The sequence below is a fragment of the Haemaphysalis longicornis genome, unplaced genomic scaffold (assembly GCF_048455015.1).
Source record: "Haemaphysalis longicornis isolate Haplotype H1 unplaced genomic scaffold, Haemaphysalis longicornis Haplotype H1 scaffold_1, whole genome shotgun sequence".
NCBI lineage: Eukaryota > Metazoa > Arthropoda > Arachnida > Ixodida > Ixodidae > Haemaphysalis > Haemaphysalis longicornis.
This window is the reverse complement of record NW_027526203.1, coordinates 395,513,603-395,536,861: the sequence shown is the minus strand read 5'-3', so window position 1 is coordinate 395,536,861 and position 23,259 is coordinate 395,513,603. Positions and strand designations below refer to the sequence as shown.

The following is a 23,259-nucleotide window of genomic DNA, read 5'->3' as shown; positions in this document are numbered from 1 at the left end:
GGCTGAATGCGAGAGTGGCATAAGTTTCATATTATAAACATTATTATTTTAGGTAGTATTTCAAGTTAGCTGCGAAGAAAAGCTCAGTAGTTTTATGGCGTGTCTCTAACGCTTGTCTTTTGTGAAAAGAAGCAAGATAAACGATGCATTTCATTTCAAACGTTTGTTTATGAACTTCAAATTTGATCAACAAAAGCAACGACAGGATTGCGTGATTTAGTTCGTAACTTCTGTGCTCAGCGAGAGCCGGAATATCGTGATTCCCTGCAAAATACCCTTCCCGAAATGATGGGTCGCTAGGGTCAGCGTGTGAGACGTTACTGAAGCAATTTGCCGCGGCAGCTTCAAGTGGGAGGCTGCTCGAGTTTCGCGCCGTCCGTCACGTTAGCAAAATACAGTAGCCTTAAGGCTTGTAAAGGATGGTTCACTGCTAGCACTTGCGTAATGAACAAAAACCAACTTCACGATTGAGGACATGGTGGGCGAGAATTTAAACTAACAGAAAGTTCGGGAAGAGCATTTCAACACAAGAATTCGTTCATGTTGCTGTTCGTAAACAGAACACTCGGACGGCGTGCACCCTCTTATAAAAGATTGACCTCTAGCCTGAACGCAAACCACTCGCAAACTCAATCAGAGCGTTTCAGAGCCAAGGCACGTCTCAGTGCCGGATAACCTGACGCTGAGGCCGGATGGTCTGTAGCTGAGCATTTTAAGATGTCTGGGATATGTCTGGGATATGGGATCGAGCACGATACATAAAACTATCTCTGACTATTATGGTACTCCCAAATGCGAAATTTGAGAGAAACTGTTTAGGTGTTTTGATTTTTTTATGTATTGAGCAAATAATTGAGCACGCGTATGCGTGCTGGTACAGACCACTGTTTTTTGAATGGCGCGGCACATTGCAAAATGAGTAAAGTGTGACTGACTCCCTTACTCAACGGGACGTTGCGGGATGCAGCCCGTGGGTGAGGCGAGGCGATGCGCGTTTCACGGCAATCGCGGGGCCAGACCACCGCTCGGCGGACGGACGACGGCGCGCTACTCTGGTGCCATCCCTTAGCCCCGCAGGCAAGCCTCCGCTCATGTAGCGCTCTTCGCTACTCTCCTCCTCCGCTTTCCTCATCGTATTCTCCTCGCTATATCCTTCATTAATTCTCCACTGAGCTCCGCGTTCGTTCTCTTAATTTTTCTGTGATCAGTTGCTTAGTTACGCCGACGGCAACAGTTATACCGCCAACCGTCGCCGCTATCTAAATAGCCGCTATATAAATCTGTGCTTCCCGCGTTTCCACCTGGGAGGTATCGGTAATGGCGAAACTCGTGGGGGCACCATGTCATACACAACTGCTGTGTGATACCGTTACTGCGCCAAGGTGGACATATTAATGAACAGGTACATAGTTATTTTGTATGAACGTTATGAAGATGTTCGTACGAGTCAAGGAAATTCAAACGGCGAGTGCAGTGATAACGCCAAACCACGTGCGCAACCAATAGTACGGAGAGCCTCGCGTTCTTCTCATGGGCCGTTTTAGAAACCACGACGAATCGCTACATGAACACTTTCCAAACGAGTGGTGCGTTGGGCGTCATCAGCTGACGACGTCTGGTGTTCGCTGGTGTCGTGGCAGCCACTTACCGTGCACGTTCCAAAGGTGGGGCTCACTGCATCCTGTTGCGGCGTCTCATGTTCGTTCAAGTAGTGTTAGCGTGTCTGCCAATGCCCCCAACGGGTTTCAACTCCCCATGATCGCGAGTGGAGCTTTTTCCCTGTACCACCAGCCCGTAGCTAACGGTGACGCATGGGTAGCGGTAGGGGAGGAGAGATCACAAGTACGTGATATTTTCTTATAGCGCTAGAAATACAGAAATATCGGCCTTCACGGTCGCAAACTGTCCCTTAGAACGGCTTTCGTCATTCAAAACCGACGGGTCCCGCACGGACCGCGCAGGAGGAATGCAGCGAATATATGCAATGCTGCTGACTGTGCACACATCGACGAAGACTACGGCGACAATGACGATGATTTACTTGGCGCACCTGCCCGAGAATAATACCACCGGGGTGTTCACTCCCCACCTCATTCTTTCGTAAAAATTTTTTTATTATAATTGTAAAGTGAAGCCCCCACAAGCAACTTAATTGTCCCGCTTCAGTTGGCGCTACGCGAGTTTTTGACTTACCTGTAGGTAAGAAGCAAGCGGTTTTAGACAACGTGAAACCGAAGGTTCACCAGACAAGCGTTTCTCTCCAGTTCCTCCCTATGGTTCATCACGCCGCGACCGTTCCCCCAGTGCGATACCGATATTCTCAGGAACATGACAGGCCAGCAGAGTGCGGTGAGCAACCCTGACCGAGAGCAGCGGAAGAGCGCAGCGAGTGGAGCGTGTCCCGTTCGCGATCATATTCATGCGCAGGGAACAACGCGAGCGCCAAAAAGTCCGCCGCACACGGGCGCGCGCCGGTTCGTGCATCCCCAGCGGATCCTGGCAACGCGGGCGCGCCTTGGTATTACGGCCGTCGTCTTTATTATACGGCCAGCAGCAGCACGCGCAACGGCTGTCACTCGGGGGGCCCTGTGGCCAAGGTGACGCGAGCCGCGGACCATTCTGTGACACGGGATGCGGACGCGTTTTGCAACGCTCCCTTTTTTCGCGCGGGGGACTTGGGCGCGCTGGCACAGCTCAGCGATCATGCGTGTGCCCAGATGCTTGGCACGTGCCTCCGGCTTCTATCTGGGCCTCGCACTTGTTGGCTCAGAGGCGCCATGTCAGCGCCACTCAGGCGTGGAGAGAAAGCTGCCGTCGATCGAGGCGGCACGCTTATCGACGCTTTCTTCACCTCTCCCCGCCTCATTACTCGCAATATACGCGCTTTTTTCCCCACCAGCCAAAAGTTGAGAATAATCTGCATCTAGAAAGTCTGCCAATACATGAGAGAGGGCGTCAGTGCCTGAGGTTTCTGATGGTGATGCTATGGCAGTCGCACAATAAATGTAAACTGTAAATTTAGCATCCGAGACAAACGCCCGAAGCTACATTTTCTCCAAGCTTTTGTTGCCGCGCCGATTGTCTCCCAGGCATTAAATGATCGATCGCCGGTCAATAGCACGCGCCCGACGCGTGTGATTGCCGCACCAGGCGCTAATGCCGCGGAATAATGAAAGCGATTTTCTGGCTGTCGTGGCCCTCATGGTCATTTACGGCCGTCTGTGTGATTAATCTCACTGAAGTAAGGCGTCACCCTTCATGTTTGCGAAGCTCATGGCTTCGGGGAGAGGGGCAGGGAGAGGGATGGACACGCCATAAATGGACACGAAATAATAAAGCCACATCTTTATTATTTCGATTGCTCTGAAGATAGCGTGCATCATTATACCTGCGCACACTAGACTTCGAGTCTAGCTTCTGCGCCTTGTACGTGTGCCGCTCGCCATATCCGGCGTCGCCTCGGCGCTGTGAAGGTCCCCTTTGAACTTAATTCCCTTCCCTGATTTGTCGTGTCTCATTGACAAATCTTACCGCGCTGAAATAGCAATGATAGCGTCGATCGAATGAATGCGGGAGGTCGCTTCAACACAGTCTTTTATAGCGCAAATGGCTCAGTGCTGACAATAAAACTTACGCTCAGCGTGAACCGATGCCGTTTTCTGCACGGTTAACATTTCCCTGATGTTGTATGCGGTATGATCGCTTTTTTGCATTTTCTTTCTGGCTTTAGATGGTGAAGAAGTTAAATAAAACACAGTGATCGGGCCCTGTGGACTGGCTCATAAGTTTTTTTTCCTGGAAAAGATGAATTTTTGAGTAGAGGATAATGGAGGGGTGAACACTTTTACCTTTGCTTCTCCTTCCAATAACCACATCAATAGATCAATAAATACGAGCTACTGGTGTAAGTGCTGCAAAACTGTCGCTAGCACGAACGCTTGTCTGTTGCCTTTTCCTTGTTGCTGCTGTGCGCGCGAAAAGCACTTTTATACGACCACATGGTGGAATGAGTGGACGTGGACGCATAGCTCGTTCAGATCTTTTCCGGAACTGGCAAGGGTGTGGGGTGTTTTCCAAATGGAGCCGCGTGCAGGCGGAAGATGAGGGCGCAGTTTTGCGCAACTGCTGCAGTTTGATTGCCGCAGTGACTCAAGGGAGCTCGTGACGGCGCGCGCCGCCACTACAGGACAACCTGCAAATCACGAAGCTTTTGCTTGCGGGGGCAATGAAATGGTGTGGTTGGGATAAACTTGATGAGTGCTACTTTCACTTTCCGTTACTATAATGAAGCCGCGCAGTTAGTTGGCGCACATACAAATAAATGGATCATTTAGCGTTGAGAATGCATAGGCATCGAATAACGCAGAGGATTACAATTAATTGATGATGAGTTATTATCTAGTCTTCAAATTAATATTTAGGGAACATTGCGTTAATTGACTCGATTTTCAATGATGCGACTCTTTTTCGTACTTAGTTGCTCGAAGTCCTACAGTTGTTTTCGCAGTTCTACTTTATTATTTGGCGTACAGATGTTTAGTTACTGTAGTGACAAAACGAATAAATATTGGCGGCCGCTTGCTTTTCCGTCAGGCCTCGTGCTCATGCGTCGATATTTTGCTGGTTTATGGAAGGCTAGTGGCTGATAGGAGGATCGAGAGAGCAGATATGAATAAGAAATTCATCGCACTAGTGAACATTAAGACAGGGACAAAGCTAAAGAGGAGACGAAACACACCTCTCTTCTTTCGTTTCGTCTCCTCTTTAGCTTTGTCCCTGTCTCAATGTTCGCTAGTACGATGAATTCCTTAGCCAGTAACCAACTCGCCCGACTTAGTGCTTTAGTCAGATATGAATATTCGGCCTGTGAGGCGTCGGCGACAGGCTGATTGGCGATCGGTTATGATGGTCAGGTATTCTTCCTCTCGGTGGTTGCTGCAAGGGCCATCCCAGTTTCATCGGCTTCCGTGGGGTTTGTTGTAGTGAGAGTAGCCGACGCGAGGATAGCGCTTTGAGGAGTGGGGGCTGCGACGATTTAGGCGGGGCAATAATGAGCTACTCCAGTGTGTTTATTTATTTATTTATTTATTTATTTATTTATTTATTTATTTATTTATTTATTTATTTATTTATTTATTTATTTATTTATTTATTTATTTATTTATTTATTTATTTAAATGCATTGACGTTTATTTAGTTTTGTGACCGGGCGGATGTGCAATTTAGGGCGGCGGGATGTGTTGAAAGTAGTTCGTCGGATTTTCTGATATTCTAACATTCTACCCCCGTGAGGCCTATCTCTCGAAAATAGAGCAATGATAGAATATGTCGCTATTCTCAAAGTCAACCTAAAATCACACTACAGTAAGGACTCCTTCTTATTGGACCTATTTCACTTTGCCCATAGTATTAGTAATTTTTTTGTGTGTTTAGAAACGGGTACTAGATAACACATGCAAAAAATGACGGAAGTAGTGGTTGATGTGGTTGCAGTTCCTTCATACGACAAGCGTAGTATTCGTGGTGTATCCTGCTATGTGAATTATCTCACAAAGCAAGCTGTCCAGTAGGGTGTTGTGTGGTTTTTATGCATAGTCGATCAAAAAGTTGGGTTTTATTACCTCGCTATTGAACACACCACAAAGAGAACTTAGACCTTAGGCATTTACAATGTTACGACGCAGGACTTCATTAAACAAGATGAGCAACGCAGCTACAATTTGCCAAATTCACAGGACATATGTGCTACGAAGTACGCCACAGTGACACGCACACGCACGCGCAAAGAGATGGTGGCAAAGAAGCCCTTAACTCAATTCACAGCACTGAGACGCAGTGTGAGCGCACACTCAAAGGCATAGGGCCAATTACCCACTACACACCAATTTTGGACGCAGCAATCTTTCGCAGAGTATTTTTATCGTGATACCAGTGCACATAAAGAAACTTACAGGGCAGCAAAATAAGCAGTTGATTTAAAAAATACAAATCTAACAATCCAAGAAACCTAACAAATAGCAATCTTGGGTGATCAGTAGGGCCTCCTACATGTTCTACAATTGAATAAATCACTGCAATATATATATATATATATATATATATGTATATATATATATATATATATATATATACATATATATATAGCAAATGTACCTTAATACTTGCGTAAGTGTCAAAGAATTCTAAGCACAAGTCAATAACAATAAGTAGTTTCCCTTACACAGCATTATATATAAATGAATTGCCATTAGCCAAAGCAGAGAGCACATGATAGTACAATTTATGATAATACTAATAAAAAAATACATGATAGTAGAATTTAAGAAGACAATAAATATTCGCGGCTGCATACACTCACGCTGTTTGCATTCTTGTTTGTTTTTTAGCGCGCAGACGTGATTAACATTTTAACACAATAAGAAAAGAAAGGGACATGACCGCAATTTTTAAGGCTGCAATGAATACCAAAAAAAAAAAACGTCAGGGGCGTATTAACGGACGTGCACACATGTTCAAAAAGATTATAAAATAAAGGTAATCTCAAGTAACTTCTCTAAAATGACCTGTGGCCACTCTTCGTCTTTGCACCGAGTTCCTTCTTACGTTATTTTCCATTTAGCAGTGTTAAACGAAGCATGAGTACGTTACCTAAGTAAGCAACGTTTGTTTAGCTTGGCTTCTTGTTTTGATATTATTTCCCCATTACACGAAATTAGCCAACCCTTCATTAAATGTAAAACTCGAGGGCATTTTAAATATGTGCATCGGGGTACTAATTTCTCCTACACGGCGGTTCACATGCAAAAGCAACCTGGTTTGCGCAAGCTCACAGTGACGGAAACGTCATGACGCTCTACTAATACCCGAAATACTTGATATAGTTCCGCCTGCTTACACAAGCGTCTGTCGCTTTAGTAGTTGATTTAGATCGCGTTGCTTGCACTCGTATTCCGGTGATCGCTCTTGCTGTGAAGTCAAGGCCAATGTCAGGTGCGCTCCTCACAGACCGGTCAAAAGCTCAGTCCGGACGCCTGAAGCCTCACAGCTAAGACGGCAGTGTGTTGAGCCCCAAGCAACGCAGCCGGTCAGCGGCACCCGCACTGGGCCACGATCATGTTGGGGAAGGCCTTGAGCACCACGCGGTCGTACGCGTCGACGTAGAGCATGCTCTGGGACGCGTAGTCGACCGGCACGCAGCAGGCGTCGGGTATGACCATGTCCGGCTGCATGCTCCGGAACCGGCTCAGCACCATCGCGTGGTTGGTGGTGTTGACGTGCTTGCTCATGAGGGACCCGCAGTGGCCCACGCACTGGCCGGCCAAGTAGCTGGACGGCGCCAGCACCCAGTGGTCCCAGCCGATGCGCCAGAACTGCACGTTCAGGGGCACCCAGCGGCACAGGCCCGACTGGGACAAACTGCGGTGGCGATAAGAAGCCGGCTCCCTGCAAGCAGCGCGCTTCTCGTCGTCATCGCACTTCCTTATCCCGGGCGAAGTTTCACTGGTCTATTTGGAGGGATTTTTTTTAGACTGGTATGCTGGCCATCGGGGCGGGGCACTCGCACAGCCGAAACGCCATTGAACAACACCGGGTTCGCAAACGAATTATCAAAAAAAAAAATGAAGAAAAACATTACATGCACGCTGCTGTTGAAGCAGCCGGAAGTTCGCTAGAGTTACGCCCGGTTCACGGAGTTGGGAAATTTATTATAAATTGACACAAAATGTGAGAAACGAAAAAAAAAAACACTTCGCAATATATTCCCCCTCCCACTGGTTCATGATTTACGGCATGAGTTCAAAACAGGTGAGAGAAAAACTTTTTCTCTTTATGCCGGCTTGGCAAGCCGGCATAAATAAATAATTTGGCTTGACATTTTAAATTTTTCATCCGCGTATGTAAATGGGAGAAAACAAACACTCACGTTTGCAATGACCCCGGGCCAGACTTGTAATAATGTCGCTTGGAACGTCGATGCACATTCTTTTTACAAACCGGGTAGTTAAGAATGAGACTTGCCGAGGCTTGGCTTGGTGCGCACGGAAAGCCATAGGTTTCATTTGTCTGAAAATGTACGAAGCCCCATTAGGACAAAGCAGGTTTGTAACACTTTTTTTTGGCCTTTTAAGGTACTACAGACACCTGCATCAAGGAAAGAAATATTAAACTCGGATTTCCCCAATTTTCACTCTGAAACGCACATTTGCGATGGTTTGTTCAGCTTTGTGTTTTCCGTGGAATGTAACAACGAAAACTGCGAGTACAAAAAAAAAAAATCTGGGATGAAATGGAGCCCAGCACCACCGGACAACACTCATGTTTCTTGCGCTCCGCTCAGTCTTCTCGGTCGTGTAGGCTCACCGTATCTACAGACGTTCGATAATTGTACGAGCCATACACAGCTACCTAATGGTATCAGCTTAAACGCGTCCACGCTGAATGAAGACTCAGTTAGAATCCAGAAGCTTTAAGAATTGGGAATTTTAGATTTTCAGACCGCTACACTAAATCCACGCGTAACAGTTACCTTCACATTTGGGCGCAAAACAATATTTTGTTGGTCGGATAGTGAATATACCCGCCGCGGTGGCTCAGTGGCTAAGGCGTTGCGCTGCTGAGCACGAGGTCGCGGGTTCGATTCCCGGCCGCGGCGGCCGCTTTTCTGATGGAGGCGAAAAGCAAAAACGCCCGTGTGTACGAGATTTCGGCGCACGGTAAAGATCCCCAGGTGGTCAAAATTAATCCGGAGCCCTCCACTACGGCGCGCCTCATCGCCTGCGTTGCGTCGGCGCGTTAAACCCTACAATCAATCAATAGTGAATATACAGCCCTGAACACGGGAAAGCCACTTGTCATGCCTGAAAAACTAGCGCAAAGCCGTACGTTACTCGCTTCGTCGTTCACATTGTCTCAACCCTCCGCCTTCGAGCTTTACAGACACCACCAATGCGTGGACTATTTATTTACCGACGCAGACAGTGAAAGGCGAGAACAAAACAAACAAGAAGGGGGCAGCAAAGAGGACCCGTTATAACGAAGTGCTCGCAATAGGAAACTGACTTTGTTATAAGCGCAGCTTCGTTAAAAGCGGGGATGACTCGCTCTCTCTGCACTTCGTTACAGCGACGGTTCGCTGTATACGTCCAAAGCACTGTCCAGTGGCCGCAGTGACACTGCTACCGCACCGAGGCGCTCACCCATAGCGTGACGCGGAACGTGGTGGCGTTGAGCAGCACCGGGGCCCGTCTGAGCGGCGCCAGGTAGGTGGACGCCCGCAGTCGGAAGAACAGGCGCCTGCTGCCCGTCCAGCCAGAGGCCGTGGCCGTCACCGCCACTGCTCCCGAAGGCGGCCGACTCGCCGCGCGGAGGATGCACTCGGGAGGGAAGTCAAGCGCGAGCCGCGTCCTATGCGCCACCGGTTGCTGGTCCAAGATCACGTAGAAGGCGAAGCTGGTCGTGTCCGCCGTCGACTCTGCACCGCAGTCGTGGGAGAGAGCGTCGGGGTGGGCTGAACTTGCGCCCCATTCCGTTCACACATTCTGTGCACGAGTAACCTGAGATGTTCTGATGAATGCCATTCAACCACAGTTTCGTGCGCAGTTTGTCTTGAAGCTTTTTACTGTTTGCTGAAACTTACGGGCCATTGTAGCGCCAAGTTCGCGTTCTTCATTCTCACTTTAGGCACACCGCCATGCATCCTACTACCTCAGGATTGTGAAGTGTATAACCCGACCGTACCGTCCTCGACCGCTTTTGAAAAGTGAGGCAAACACGGTCGCTTCCGGTCACTTTTATCTCTCACTCCACCTCGCCTAATAAATTGAAGATGCCCTTGTTCGGTAATTATTACTGCTTTTATTTTGGCATGCTATCATACGAGCTTGCGAATTTTCACATTATTTATTGACGCTAGAACGGAAAAATGCAAGGGAGAGAACAAAACATCCGTCTCCTCCAACTATTCACAATCACAAACATGGCGGAACTTGACGACCATGCGAAAGGATAAGGAGGAACACTATTTTTGTCTTATTTCTTGTGGTTATCAATAGTTGCGCTTCGTATCATGTTTGTAAATGGCAACCAACCAGCCCAGCATCAACAACTGCTAGCACTGTTTCCGTCACACGCGATCTCCACCTGAGCCGAAACGCACCGTAAATCGGTCAACATGCTGGTAACGCGTAGCTTAACTTCAAATGACACTTGTTTGCCTTAGAAAGAGACGCACGCACCGACAGAGGCCCAAGCGCACAATGTCGAACATACATACATGCTAAAATTTAGCCCACCCCACCCATTCATTCCCCACACCCATCCCCAACCCCTAATCGCCCTATGCATGCATTGACACTCATATCGGCTCGTAACGTGGTTACCACTATTAAACCCTGGATTCAAGTGAACACAATTATTCAAAATATACATAAGAAACAATGGTACCAGTACTTATAATTCCGAAAAATGAAAAAGCAGAAAAAAACGGCCTAGAAGGGGGGCTTAAAAAAGGAACAGGAGTTACAGAAAGCTAGCGTTGATGTAGCTTCAGAAAGCTCTCTTTCCTGTAACGTAAGCAATCGACAATTCAATTAGGTTTGAACTCTTCAGAAAGGTATGCACAGCCGATTTGATCACCCTTTTACCTAGCCTATTGCGCAGCACCGTTATTCTATTGTTTCTCCCCATCACCGTGATGAAGTAAAACAAGGAAAGCTTTCTGCGGTTGTGACCGCTTCGAACGTTGCTGAATGTTCGGCTGGATGGTAATATTTACAGCGAAAGGTAACCTATCCGGCAGGGCAGGTGTAGGGGCTTCCAAAGCTCGGCATGTCGTCTATCACGTCCGTCCGCAAGGAACGAGCAGCGCGCAGCTAGCGAAAAGACCAGCGGCGCGGTGAGATGAGTAATCATACGGCACAGCGCACTAACATTGTGTAAACACTTATTTTTATTATTTTTATTACAATACTGCTGACCCCAGTTAAGGGGTAGTAGCAGGGTGGAAAGAAGAGTGTGATACATCTCACAATAAAACAGACAAAAAGAACGCATAACATAAGCAAAAAAACAAGATTGAACTGATTGCCAATTTACAGTGGCGCGTGGATAAGATCTGGCGAAGGGCACAAAAAAGAAAAAAAAAAGAGACCGATACACGCATTGAAACAACACACACTGCAAAAAGAAGAGTACACATCAATGCCCGGCGCACACAATATACACCGAGAACCAGAACACGTTATGCACATATCACATGTGAACAACGAGAAAGAAAAGTTTAAAAGTAAAGTAGGCTTTCAAATTTGTTAATATCAGTTGGTTCGACAACATGACTTTTGAGGTTATTCCATTCATTCACTGTTCTTGGAAAAACAGAATACTTAAAGACATTGTTTTTAGGCTGGAATGGGGTTAAGTTCAGCGAGTGACGGTGGCGGGATGAATGACCTGAAGAAAAATTCGTTAAGTATTGATGAGTATCGATTTTGAGAAGCTTCTTCACAATTTTAAAAAGAAAGCGTAGGCGGCATAATTTATTTCTGTCTACAATGTTCAATAAACCAGCCTTGACTGTCAGGTCGGAAACTGAGGCGCGGCCATAATAATTAAAAATAAAACGGACGGCTTTATTTTGTACACGATTTAATTTAGATAAGTTAGCCGCCGTGAAAGAGTCCCAAATTACATTTCCATAATCGAGAATGGGTAACACGATGCTCTTATAGGCTAGTAATTTTATGCTTGTTGGATCATTTCTGAGAGAACTTTTCAAGTAGTGAAGTTTATAAATTGATTGATTAGCAACGTTTGTAATGTGTTTATCGCAGTGCAAGTTGTTACATATATGTAAACCAAGATATTCATACTCATTTACCCGCGTTAGCACGTTATTATCGGCTGTGTACTTAAAAAGAAGGGGTTGGTTGTTGTTTGTGATTGACATAACAGCACTTTTTTTATAATTAACAGACATCTGCCAGGTGTTACACCACTGAATAACATCGTTCAGCTTTAAATTAAGGTTAATCTGATCTTCCAAAGAGTCCACAGTATAATAAATCAGGCAATCATCAGCGTACAGCCTAATTTTCATGTCATGCTCGCCAACAATGTCGTGAACATAAAGAAGAAATAATAACGGACCCAGAACCGAACCCTGGGGTACACCCGAAGTGACAGGTACTATTTTAGAAGGGGTGTCGCTGAAGACCACATATTGGTAACGTGAAGTAAGGTATGATTGAATACAACTGCAAAGTTTATCATTTTTAAGAAAGGTACGTAGTTTGATCATTAGTTTTACGTGAGATATCTTGTCGAACGCTTTCGTGAAATCTATAAATATTACATCTGTTTGTTTGCAGTCATTAATAGTCACGGCGAAGTCATGTACGGTTTCGACAAGTTGGGTCACAGTGGAAAATCCACGCCTAAAACCATGTTGCGCTGAAGAGAGAATCGAACGCGTTGTTAAGAAAGTAGATATGTGTTTGGGAATCACATGTTCTAATAATTTACAACAAGTGCTGGTTAAAGCTATAGGACTGTAATTCGTAACTGACTGTTTATCCCCTTGCTTAAATAGGGGCTTAATTTTGGACACTTTCCAATCTTCCGGTAGGACTCCAGTTGAAAGAGACAAATTAAAAATAATAATAGTAAGGAATTTGGCGCACCACCCCGCGTATCTTTTTAGAAATGCATTGGGTATATCATCAGGTCCAGAAGATTTTTTTCATCTAAGTTAAGGAGTAGATTAAGTATACCGGGTTCGGTAATTATCACATCCTCAAGAGATGGCAGCATTCTATATTTATAGAAAGGCGGAGTAGTTCCGTCGTCAACTGTAAATACGAACTTAAAATTTTCGTTAAATGAATTCGAGATTTCTGTAGAACCTGAGGTGCAAATGTTATCTATTACGAAAGGGCTAGTTTCCGAGTGTTTAAGGGTTATACTTCGCCAAAATTTGGATGGGAGTTCTTTAATCATGCTACTCAAGCGCACAGTGTAGATGTACGCCGCTCTTATTGCATTAGGTCTTTTAGTTTACGAGAGAGCTGGGAAATTTCTTCCTTTAGCTTCGTATTACGATTTATTTTGAACCGTTTGTTGAGGCGATTGCTTTTCCTTTTTAAATGAATGATGTCTCGGATGATCTATGGATTTGAGGGATTTACTGGTCGATACCGGAAGGGAATATAGAGGTCAATGCATGCGTGTACTATGTTCTTAAATTTCACCCAGAGAGAGCTAGGGTCGCTAATAGTGTCCATAGAACTACTCAAGAAGCGATCATACACAGACTCCAATCTGTCTAATATACAAACATCGTTAGCAGCAGAAAAAAATGGTACACGAGTCGTGTTCAACCTTGTCTAGGGTATTCAACAAATGGGTGTTCATCGGCAGCTTCTTCTAGACTCAAGATGCGCTTGACAGCAACTTTAGGCATAATTTGTTCTCGTGTGTGCGTGTTTTCAGTTAAACTAACATAAAGAAAAACAAAGAAAGCTTGCCTACGAACACAAAGCGTCAGTGACCGCGTGCTGCCGTCGGCGCTTATTTATAGACTAAATATTGACGCAATTCTTAAAGAAATGGCCAGTAAATTTGTTCGCTGCAACGAGTTTCTGCGACCACAACTTCACCCCGGCAGCAATGTCGGTAGCCTTGTGGCAAACATAGACACGCTTTGTTGACACACCCCGACCCCACTACGAATCACCCCAAAAAAACGTATACATTATCGCGATCGTCGTGACAGCCTCATGCCTCTAGAATAAGCAATCTACCAGACTCCCCGAAAGAAGCTTCCTCTTAGCAATGGTTTCTTATTGACCGGCGCACTGGCTGGCCTCGCCGTCCACGCGACGCAGTTGAACCGCTCGGCGCCAGACGAAACAGTGAGCACTCCCGTACCGTTCTTCAGAATCGCTTGAGAACCGCTTTCCAGAATCCGGCCTCATAACTTTGCCAGAAAGCACGCCATGTGCAAGCCTGGAATTATTTTAGGTGCACGCTCGGTTTGCCTACCATTCGAACTACTATGCTGCGATTTTTTTTTTGTCTATCTTGGCTCGATTTGGCTAGCCCCACTTTAACATCTTCCATCTGCTTTTTTTATGTCTGTATTCTGACTACGTCATTATTTTCGGTTGGTCAGCTCGGTCCACAAGAGCACGCGTTTTCATATTGGCGATCTTTAAATTGGTTGAGTCTGAACGGACTCCAATTAGAGCTTATAACCAAGCAAAGCAGGTGTAATTGTTTTCGATCTCCTGTGGATGTTAATAAATTTAGTTTTAGTTTAGTTTAGCAGTTTTAAGCAAAGCTGGAGGACATATTCTATAGACGTTCTGCGGGTCTGCTCCACAATTTACATGAAGCATCAACCACTCTGTCCAAAGGAGTAAACCTGACGAATATTAAAGGGCCGGACAGGAGGGGTATCAGAAAAATTATTGGCACATCTACATATCAGGTTTGAAAACTTCATTATTGCATTGAGTAGCAAGAGTGCAGGCAGCATTTTTCGGGTGAAATCGCATGCTGGACATCGAAATCGTCCTATTTTGCCTTTCTGATTTCGGTTCTTAGTCATCCATGTGCGCACAGGCAGTTTTAAAAGCGACGGGAGAAGACCTCGATTCAGCCCCCTTGTAAACCGTGCCTTTTAACCTTCCATATTTGCTTCCCCCTTTTTAATTGCGTGGGTCAGATTGATTCTCCGGAAAGAAATGCGGTTCGCTCAGCAATTGCAAATACTTCCGAAGTCTAGGGTATTTTTCAGCCTAGCTAGCGATGTTAGTCTTCCGAGCACCGCGTTTATGGCCTGTGGAGCTATCGAGAATGAGTTCACCAATCTGCGACACTGACGGGTTATCCGCAGCACACTTACCTGGGTCGTTCGATGGAATGCTCACCACGGGCAAGCCAGAGTCACAGTTTTCCGGGGCGTTATACCTGGAAAGAAAGAAAACAAAGGGGCAACCATTCAATGCGCTCAACGCAAAACGGCTGGCTGCTCTTTTTTAGCCTGCTTAATGCCAAAGCAATGATCCCTGCTTTCTCCGTTTCTGGTCATCTCGTCTTCTCTTCTGACTTGAGTTTGTTGTCTAATGCGTTAACCACGTTGCCCCTCTGGGACAGTTACCACCGTCTTGCTAGCAAAATATGCGTGCTTTCGGAAAGGAAGTGGGAAAAAGGCTCGGTGTGATGTCCATCTAACGAGATTGGATGCGTCCGCAAATGAGCAAGAACAATTTTGTTTTGTTTTTAAACTTCACATCTTGCTCAAAGCAGAAATGAATGTTCTTGTTTTGTTTTTTTTTTCTTTTGTCGTTAAGCGCATTCATGTTGCAGAAACTGCCCTACGCTGCTGGTTGTCTACGAAATGCGAAGCATCGCGTATCCAGGCCATCGTTGTATACGCGCCGTTGCCTCTCATCGTCTGCCTTGGTTGCGTATCGGCGGCTGCACGACGACGCCATTTCCTATCGAGGAGCTCTCCTTTGGGCGGCGGCCGCTTGCGCGGCCCTATGTAATCTGACACGACGAAAGGCTCACGATCGGATTTTATAATCGGTTTACGGCCCATTCATTGGCGTCACTGCGACTATGGTGCGCCGCTTCGAAATTGGCGTTGAGTAATTGGGTGCGAATGCGAAGCGCGTACTGGCGCTCCTCCGTGCACGTGCCGCGCGGGTTTAGCTCTTTTAGATGCGACTGCATCTCATTCACTCGCCTTGTCCCTCCATACGGCGTTGTTGTCCGTCCACACCCCTCCCCCTACACTATAAAAAAAACAATAGTTAGCGGCGCCCGGTTTCGATCCCACGACCCTGTGGGCGGAACACGAGGTACATGATGCTCTTCCCACTGCGCCACAAAACCGAGACAGGATCAAATGCTACGAACGCGTCTTATATCCTTGACTCATTCAAATTACGTCAAGAAGCTACTGATACAACGCATGATGGGGCAATGATTAACACTTGCAATAAAAGAAATGAAGCTCCCACTTAGAGCAACAATGATGGAGTAAAGGTCGTTGCGACAGCGAAGCCCCAAGCATACCACTTAGAGAGATTGACCAAGATTGGCCAATAAAACATAATAATACTCATAAAACATAATATTCATACGTGTTCCCGAAACGTTTCACGCGATTTCAGAATCAATCCAACGGAAACACCAAGTGAACCCCACGATGCGTCTCATCTACACAGGGTTCCCCTCGCGGGGAGAAGGGCGCAATTTTTTTTGTTACGAGGCCAGATACGTCATGCAGTATACACTGATGAAGGTAACAAACGAATGCTGTGCAATAAACGCGTTTATCCCTCCAATAAGCAGCCGTCTTCCGCGAGTTCCCTCTCGAGGTCTTCAGCGAGGTTTTATTACGAACTGAGAATCACAGCGCCACCTAGTACCATCGCTAGCAAGAACTACTCATTTTTGTCGCTAATGAGAGCCGGTGCGTGCCGGTTTAATATAATTAGGTCACTGCGAACCGAATATTACAGCATGAACCCGAAAGCCGAACGAAGAGTATTAAGGTTCTTCTATGCACACCAGAGCGAGATCTCTGTGAAGTCACTTCCTGGCGTGTAACGCTCATTAGTTACAAATGTTCTCGATATAATCTGAGTTTAGAGCTGAAGCCTCAGGCGCACGTATGTAACAGGCGACAATCTGCTGCAGTATCGAGCCTGTCACTTATTTTCAATGTTATAGTGTGCACTAATTAAAATTCTAGGTCACACTAAGTGCGACTGCACGGGAGGCAAAACTGCGATAAACTACACGCGGGAAAATTCCGCAGCGACGAAGTAATAACTCATGATTGGCAACACACGGCTGCACCGACATAATGACTTACGCATTCCAGGGTGTCTAGTTGGGTTGGGTAGAGATACCTGTAGTGAGCCATACCTCAAATGCTCGCGAAACACACAAAATTTATACGATACGGCCATATTTACCCGGTTACACGTCTGCAGCCTGCATAAACCTGCACCACTGACTGAAAAGCCTACATTTTTATTTACGAAGCTAAGGAAAGAAAAGAAGGCTGCGAAACTGAGGCTGAGCTATAATAACGCTAGCACTGATAAGGGCTTTGTTATGCTTTCAAAATGCGCTACTTCAGTGGAGGCTATCGAAGATATATACACCTGCACCATCTGCTCCGTCTTGTCGAAAATATAAATGCAATTTTAAAGTTCAAGTTATTCCTTCGATCAATATGGCAGTTTGGCGCCCGCTTCATCCAAAACTCGTTTCTAATCGCAAAAACAGCACTATTACCAAAGATCCTGCTGTCCACGACATATGTGTCGGTCATTTACAAATCACGTAAAGGAAAAAACGATGGCTGTTACGAAAAGATGATATGCACCATTGATTTTTATCCCCGAGCGTATATAGCTATACGCTCCAAGATGCATCTGGTCATTAAATTAAAATTTTGTTCCTTACGCCTCCCTCCACCCTCCGGCTTTCTTCTTCCTTTTCTTTTTCTTTTTACAATTACGGCATGGGCTGGATTGCTTTTGGGGCCTGATCTTGAGATATATTTGGTAAAACACAGAATCACTGATGAGAAAGAGCCTGTGGCTATTTCTCAACAGAATGGGGGCGGGGGGACGCAGAATAAATACGGTACATATTGTTTTTTTTTTTTTTGTTTCCGTGCGTGCTACGTAGGCGCTTCTATAAGTAGCGTTATGCTGAATCCGTTATATGATTGTGTGCGTGCAGCTCCAGCATAGAAACGGCATTACGAAGAGATATTGTATGCCTATTTCGGCATTCCATTTCTCAATCTGGAAACGTGACCTGATTTTCTCGTCTTTTGGCATCTGGCCCATAAAAATCCTTTCAGTCTCTAATTATGTCAGCATATATAGCTTTTCTTAAACTAGGAAGGTTTGGTCAACTTATGCCGAGAAAGAAAGATAGAGCCCAATTTTAAGAACCAGTATTGTGGCCCATTAAAGACAAAAATGTAGCAAGAAAGATCTGAATTTCGGAATTTTAAACGGCACACCTGGCTGTATAAACACGCGATAAGCTAAAGAAGTAAAGTAAGGGTAACTTGGCTGTGGCACTCACATAGGATTCTAATTATTTTTTTAATCAGATAAGAAGCGCTATGTATGGTGAGGGAGGTAACGTCTGAACAGATGACAAAATTGGGAAATACTCTGGAAGATACACACTTTTGAAAAATATTAGTATGTGTATTGGCCAATCAGTCTTTTCACGAAGACACGTTATAATAACGTACTCGAAGCTGTTGTTGAGGTCCCAAGTAGATTTTTTTATTATTGTTTATTTTTTAGAAAGCTGGGCAGGTTGAGTATGCACATTTTTCCACATAACTAGTTATTGTTGCTCTGTTCTTTTGCTTACACAAACACGATAAAAACCTTTCCTAATCTATATCAGTTTTTTCTTGACACAATGTCTCTCATTTCGCCCTTATCCTCTCCAAATGCTTTTATAAACCGTTAGAAGTATTATTAGCAGCAAATATACCATAAGCAAACGCGAAGCCTTAGCTGGGGTGACGACTTTTCGTCACCCTGACGAAAACCTTCTCCGGAAAAGTTCTACCTTCCAGTTTTCGTGACGAAAACTGGAAGGTAGAACTGCTGGTCACCAGTTCCACCAGCACATACCGTTCTAATTTTAATTGCAACCTAATGCAGCAACCTCGTGGTTATCTAAACAAACTACTTTCCTAAGCTTCTAATATGTACAAATATATACGAGAAAATACAAAAGTTTTCGTCACTGGCAGATTTGAGCCACATCAAGAATCGTAGTGCTAGCAGACAAAGACTGGGGAAGTCGCACGTGCGCACGAGAGCCACAGGAATTGTGAAAAGCTGAAAAAAAAAAAAAAACTGCCGCGTAGTAGTAGGTACGTTCACGTCGGGTTTGTTGGTAAAGCACAACTCAAACATCTTAGCACCATCAGACCAAGTGTCTTGGTATGCTAATGTTAAGAGCTACGTTCCGCATTACCAACATACCCAAACCAACATACCTTTCATACCTTTGTATTGACTTTAACTAACGTTAGGTCGCTTGGTTTTACAATCATTCGTAAATAAGAGGACTGCAAAATAATGTTCACACTGATGTAAACGCAAGGTGATAGGTGTAACATTAAGGGGCAAGAAGAGAGCGGATTGGGTCAGGGAACAAACGCGTGTTAAGGACATGTTAGTAGAAATTAAGAAGGAATGGGTGTGGGCAGGGCATGTAATGCGAAGGCAAGATAACCGTTGGCCATTAAGGATAACAGAGTGGACCCCTAGAGAAGGCAAGCGTGGCAGGGTGCGGCAGAAAGTTAGATGGGCAGATGAGATCAAGAAGTTTGCGGGGATAGATTGGTCGCAGTTAGCACAGGACTGGGATAATTGGAGATCTATGGGAGAGGCCTTTGCCCTACAGTGGGCGTAGGTAGGCTGGTGATGATGATGAAACGCAACCGGCAAGTACAGTTCGCCTCAGGTACACTCTAGAGCAGAGAAAAAGCGCTTCATAACATGTCACTTTGAAAAGGACAACGGTAACGGCTAGCACGGATATCTCAACATCAACTTTTCGGGCAACTTCACTATTCACAGACCTGCAGACCAAGTCGCAGCCTGCACGCACAAAATATTGCGCACTTTTCTGAAATTATTTCGGAGTATATGCGTATAAACTGGTGGTTAGACAAGTTGTAATTGCAAGATGACTTGACAACAACGAAACACAAACACATGGAAGGCAACACATGCAGCAGCACAACAAAAAAAAACACGTTTAACCATTTATGTTGTGCTGCTTCCTAAGTTTATCATGCCAATATGCTTTAGCCCAAGCCATGGTCCCTTTGGGGTCGAAGACCATGACTTGAGGCCGAACTCACTTACATCTGCAGCGTCTTCATGATCGAAGGCACGGGAACCTCCTTCCGAATTCGAGCGTCGCAATTCGACACTTGAGTCAGCAGTATCACTGTCGAAATTGCAACGAACCCAATCCACTGCAGGGTGGATTTCACCCGAATAAATTTACCACCGTTGCTGCAAAGCGAGGGCATCGTGAAACGGTTACCAGCTGCCTGTCTCCGTTGCTACAGTCGACTAGACCGCCTGCCACAAAAGTCGTCAATAAGACGGGCCGACTACTCGGTCGGCATTCTTAAAGAAATCGCGCCTCCGGAAACACGGCTCCTGTTCCTGCAGGTCCGTTCCTTGTTTCCTTGGAGGAAATCAGTCTTCCGTGCAAAGGGTCATAGCTGGACAAATGACGTGCCCACCAACGGAAATTGAATAGTGATAGCTTCACTCCCGAGCCCTCAAGTTGTTGTTTTTTGACACTGTGTTGCTGTATTCATATTAGCAGCTTGTCTGCTTTGTTTCTTGTTGTTTTTTTTCGCACGGAAACTAGCCGCGATTCTTCTTAATGAAGAAGCTCCGCACGCAGCAAATTCCATGTGTCAGCTAGCCATGACGTAAGCTTTATTGAACTAGCTGTGGCACCAAAGCAGCTGCGAAGACTTTCGGCTATAATGTACGCTGACTCGGTGCCGGGCGGTACGCTTCTTTGTACGACTAGCAAAAAGAAATTGACGGTGCGATTTACAGCGCAAGAAAGCGTGATAAACTGTTGTTCTTTGCAGCTTACCCTGGCCACAATTCTGGTGGGAAAATTTCATAATGAGTGGTTTGAAATACCTGCAACATCCCTGAAAGCTTGCGGTTTGCGGCCATCGGGTTCAGTATTCGCAAAACGGAGAAACAAAAGTAGCACTAAAGAGGGAGTGTTCTTTGTTTAATTCTCTTTTTGTTTCCTTTTCCCGCCTGGACAAAGCAACACAATTGATGTTTGGTTCTGCGTCAACCTTTATAACGGAGAAAAACAGCGCTAATATATATATATATATATATATATATATATATATATAGTAAAAAATGGGTATAGCTTCTAACAAAACTGTTTATTGGTCGACGTTTCGATCGGATGCCGATCTTTCTCAAGACTAAGTCGCAGCCTAAGTCGCAGCCTCGAGAAAGATCGGCATCCGATCGAAACGACGACCAATAAACAGTTTTGTTAGAAAGAAGCTATACCCATTTTTACTATTTGCTACGGCAACCAAAGACAGCCCTTCTCGCAATCAAAGTATATATATATATATATATATATATATATATATATATATATATATATATATATATATATATATATATATATATATATATATATATATATATATATATATATATATATATATATATATATATATATATATATATATAAGGTTAGTAGAGACAGAGACACACGAGAAGGACATTTAAAAATAAAAATAAAAGTTTACTGACTTTTCAGGGAGAGGACAGCACGAAACAGATGTGTAAGAAACGCGCGTGGGTTTCATTGAATTTTAACTGTATTTTATATAAATTCAGCTGCTGAGCACGGAGCTCAGACACGTGACAGCAAACTGACTTCCTCTGCATTACTACGTATAGTGCTGTTGTGACAAGCCTCGTCTCTTGGGAGGATGGGAGGAGAAAAAAATGACAGGCGGTTATTGGATCCGATAATGGGAAAACTCCATGCTCTTGCACGATCATCCTACGACATTGCGGCAACACAGGCACCGTATGGTGACGTTTTGACGACATTAGGTCAATATTTTCATGATAGTACGTGTTATTGCGATGATATTTCTTGGATAGCGTCGCATTCCTGTACCCGCTTTGCTTGTTGACGTCTGTCTTGGTCTCCCTCCCTCCCTTCCTACCTCCCCCCCCCTCTCTCTCTCTCTCTCTCTCTCTCTCTCTCTCTCTCTCTCTCTCTCTCTCTCTCTCTCTCTCTCTCTCTCTCTCTCTCTCTCTCTCTCTCTCTCTCTCTCTCTCTCGCTCGCTCTGTCACGAGCGAACCCCTCTTGAGGACCCATCGTCACTGATTATACAACGCTCCAGCGCTAACATACAAACGACGCCTCCCTGCGGCAGGACCACCTGCGGCGATTTCACACCTGAGTTATTCTGCGCTCCCATAGCAACGGCGCTGTCTTCGTCTTGTTCTAGCAGACTGCGCTCTCCCCTTTTGCAACAGCGACGATGCCAGTCACACCATCAGCTACGCGATGGAGCCGCGACAGTCGCGCTAATACAGGAGTGAACTATTACAGCTGATCTGATTAACAAACGCAAATTAACCTTCATGTGCGTGTCTGTCGAAGTCAACAAAGTCGAGTTTGCGAAAGTTCAAAGGAAACGCAGTCGGCGCCAGAACGAACCTTGCAGTGCGATTCAGCGAGACCCGGGGCAAAAGAGTGGCAGTTAGTGAAAAGTCGACCACCGATGGTCAAAGGCAGCCCCTGACCGGAAGAAGGCTTGACCCTCTGAACAATAAGGCGCCGTCTCGCTAACCGCCGGCAGTGGAAAATGATTTTTCAGTGATAAGCTCGGCGTCATTGCGGCGAAGGGTGGCGTTTTGTGTGCCGGTTTCTCTCAGTACTGAAATGAGCTCACTTAGCCCCGCATGCTTCCTCGCGAGATATCTGCGAGTAAAGCTTACCCGCTCAAATGCAAAGAGAACGCGCCGCTGCAGCCTCCGCGAGCACGTCTTAGGTGGGACCCTGTGAGTGACCGGAAATGTCTCCGCTTCTGGATCCTCAAGTGAAACCTCCCTTTTGCGCAGCCTTCGTCTGCGACCAGCGGTAATCATTCATCTCTGAAGGTTGTGCACTTGGAATGCTCGCGGCCACGCGTTTCCGATAAGGTTGACAGACTGCGGAACCGTGAGCTGCAGTGTGATACGGGCAGCCCGGTAGCGTTAATGTGGTCCCATAAGAACAGCCCGTTCCTTGGTGCAGACAACTCAATGACTCCGTAGTAGCACACGCCCGACTACGGCGGGCATACAAATTAGCAGTAAGGGCGCAACATTGGCCAACAATTGCTCGCTATCGACAGACATTGCGTGCTCCAAATGGCGTAGCTATGGCCAGAAGGATAAACGCTTGTAAGCTGTGCGACGACCTTCCACTAGAATCAGCCACTAAAATTTTAAAAGAATCATCATCCCTTCTAGAGACAGTTGACAGAATCGCGAAAGCTTTCCATCATCAAAAGTGCCTCAAAAGGGCGTCAAAACCTTCGCTGAAAGTGCGTCCAACCTTCGCGTAAAATGCGTCCAATCGATCACCAGACCTTCGAAGACCCAAATCGCAAAAGA

The 23,259-nt window shown here is 45.6% G+C and overlaps 2 protein-coding genes across 2 annotated transcripts in view; one reads left to right on the top strand and one right to left on the bottom strand.

Annotated features, from left to right (window-relative positions):
* Positions 1-23,259, top strand: part of LOC144155326 (sodium/hydrogen exchanger 3-like) — a 204,604-nt gene that overhangs the window by 81,532 nt on the left and 99,813 nt on the right. The gene's annotated exons all lie outside the window — the stretch shown is intronic.
* On the bottom strand, positions 5,493-19,954 carry LOC144179635 (growth/differentiation factor 6-like). Its single transcript, XM_077708056.1, has 4 exons — positions 19,938-19,954; positions 14,903-14,967; positions 9,198-9,472; positions 5,493-7,505 (listed from the first exon to the last, which is right to left on the bottom strand). Exons 1-4 carry the CDS (start codon positions 19,952-19,954, stop codon positions 7,086-7,088), a joined length of 777 nt encoding a protein of 258 aa, XP_077564182.1. The 3' UTR covers positions 5,493-7,085.

Bases quoted from the DNA above. Each gene is read 5' to 3' on its own strand.
- LOC144179635 (XM_077708056.1), bottom strand. The intron at 9,473-14,902 runs GTAAGTGTGCTG...ACTGCGGTGCAG, and splicing joins CATTCCATCGAACGACCCAG to AGTCGACGGCGGACACGACC. The intron at 7,506-9,197 runs GTGAGCGCCTCG...CCCTCCAAATAG, and splicing joins CGTTCCGCGTCACGCTATGG to ACCAGTGAAACTTCGCCCGG.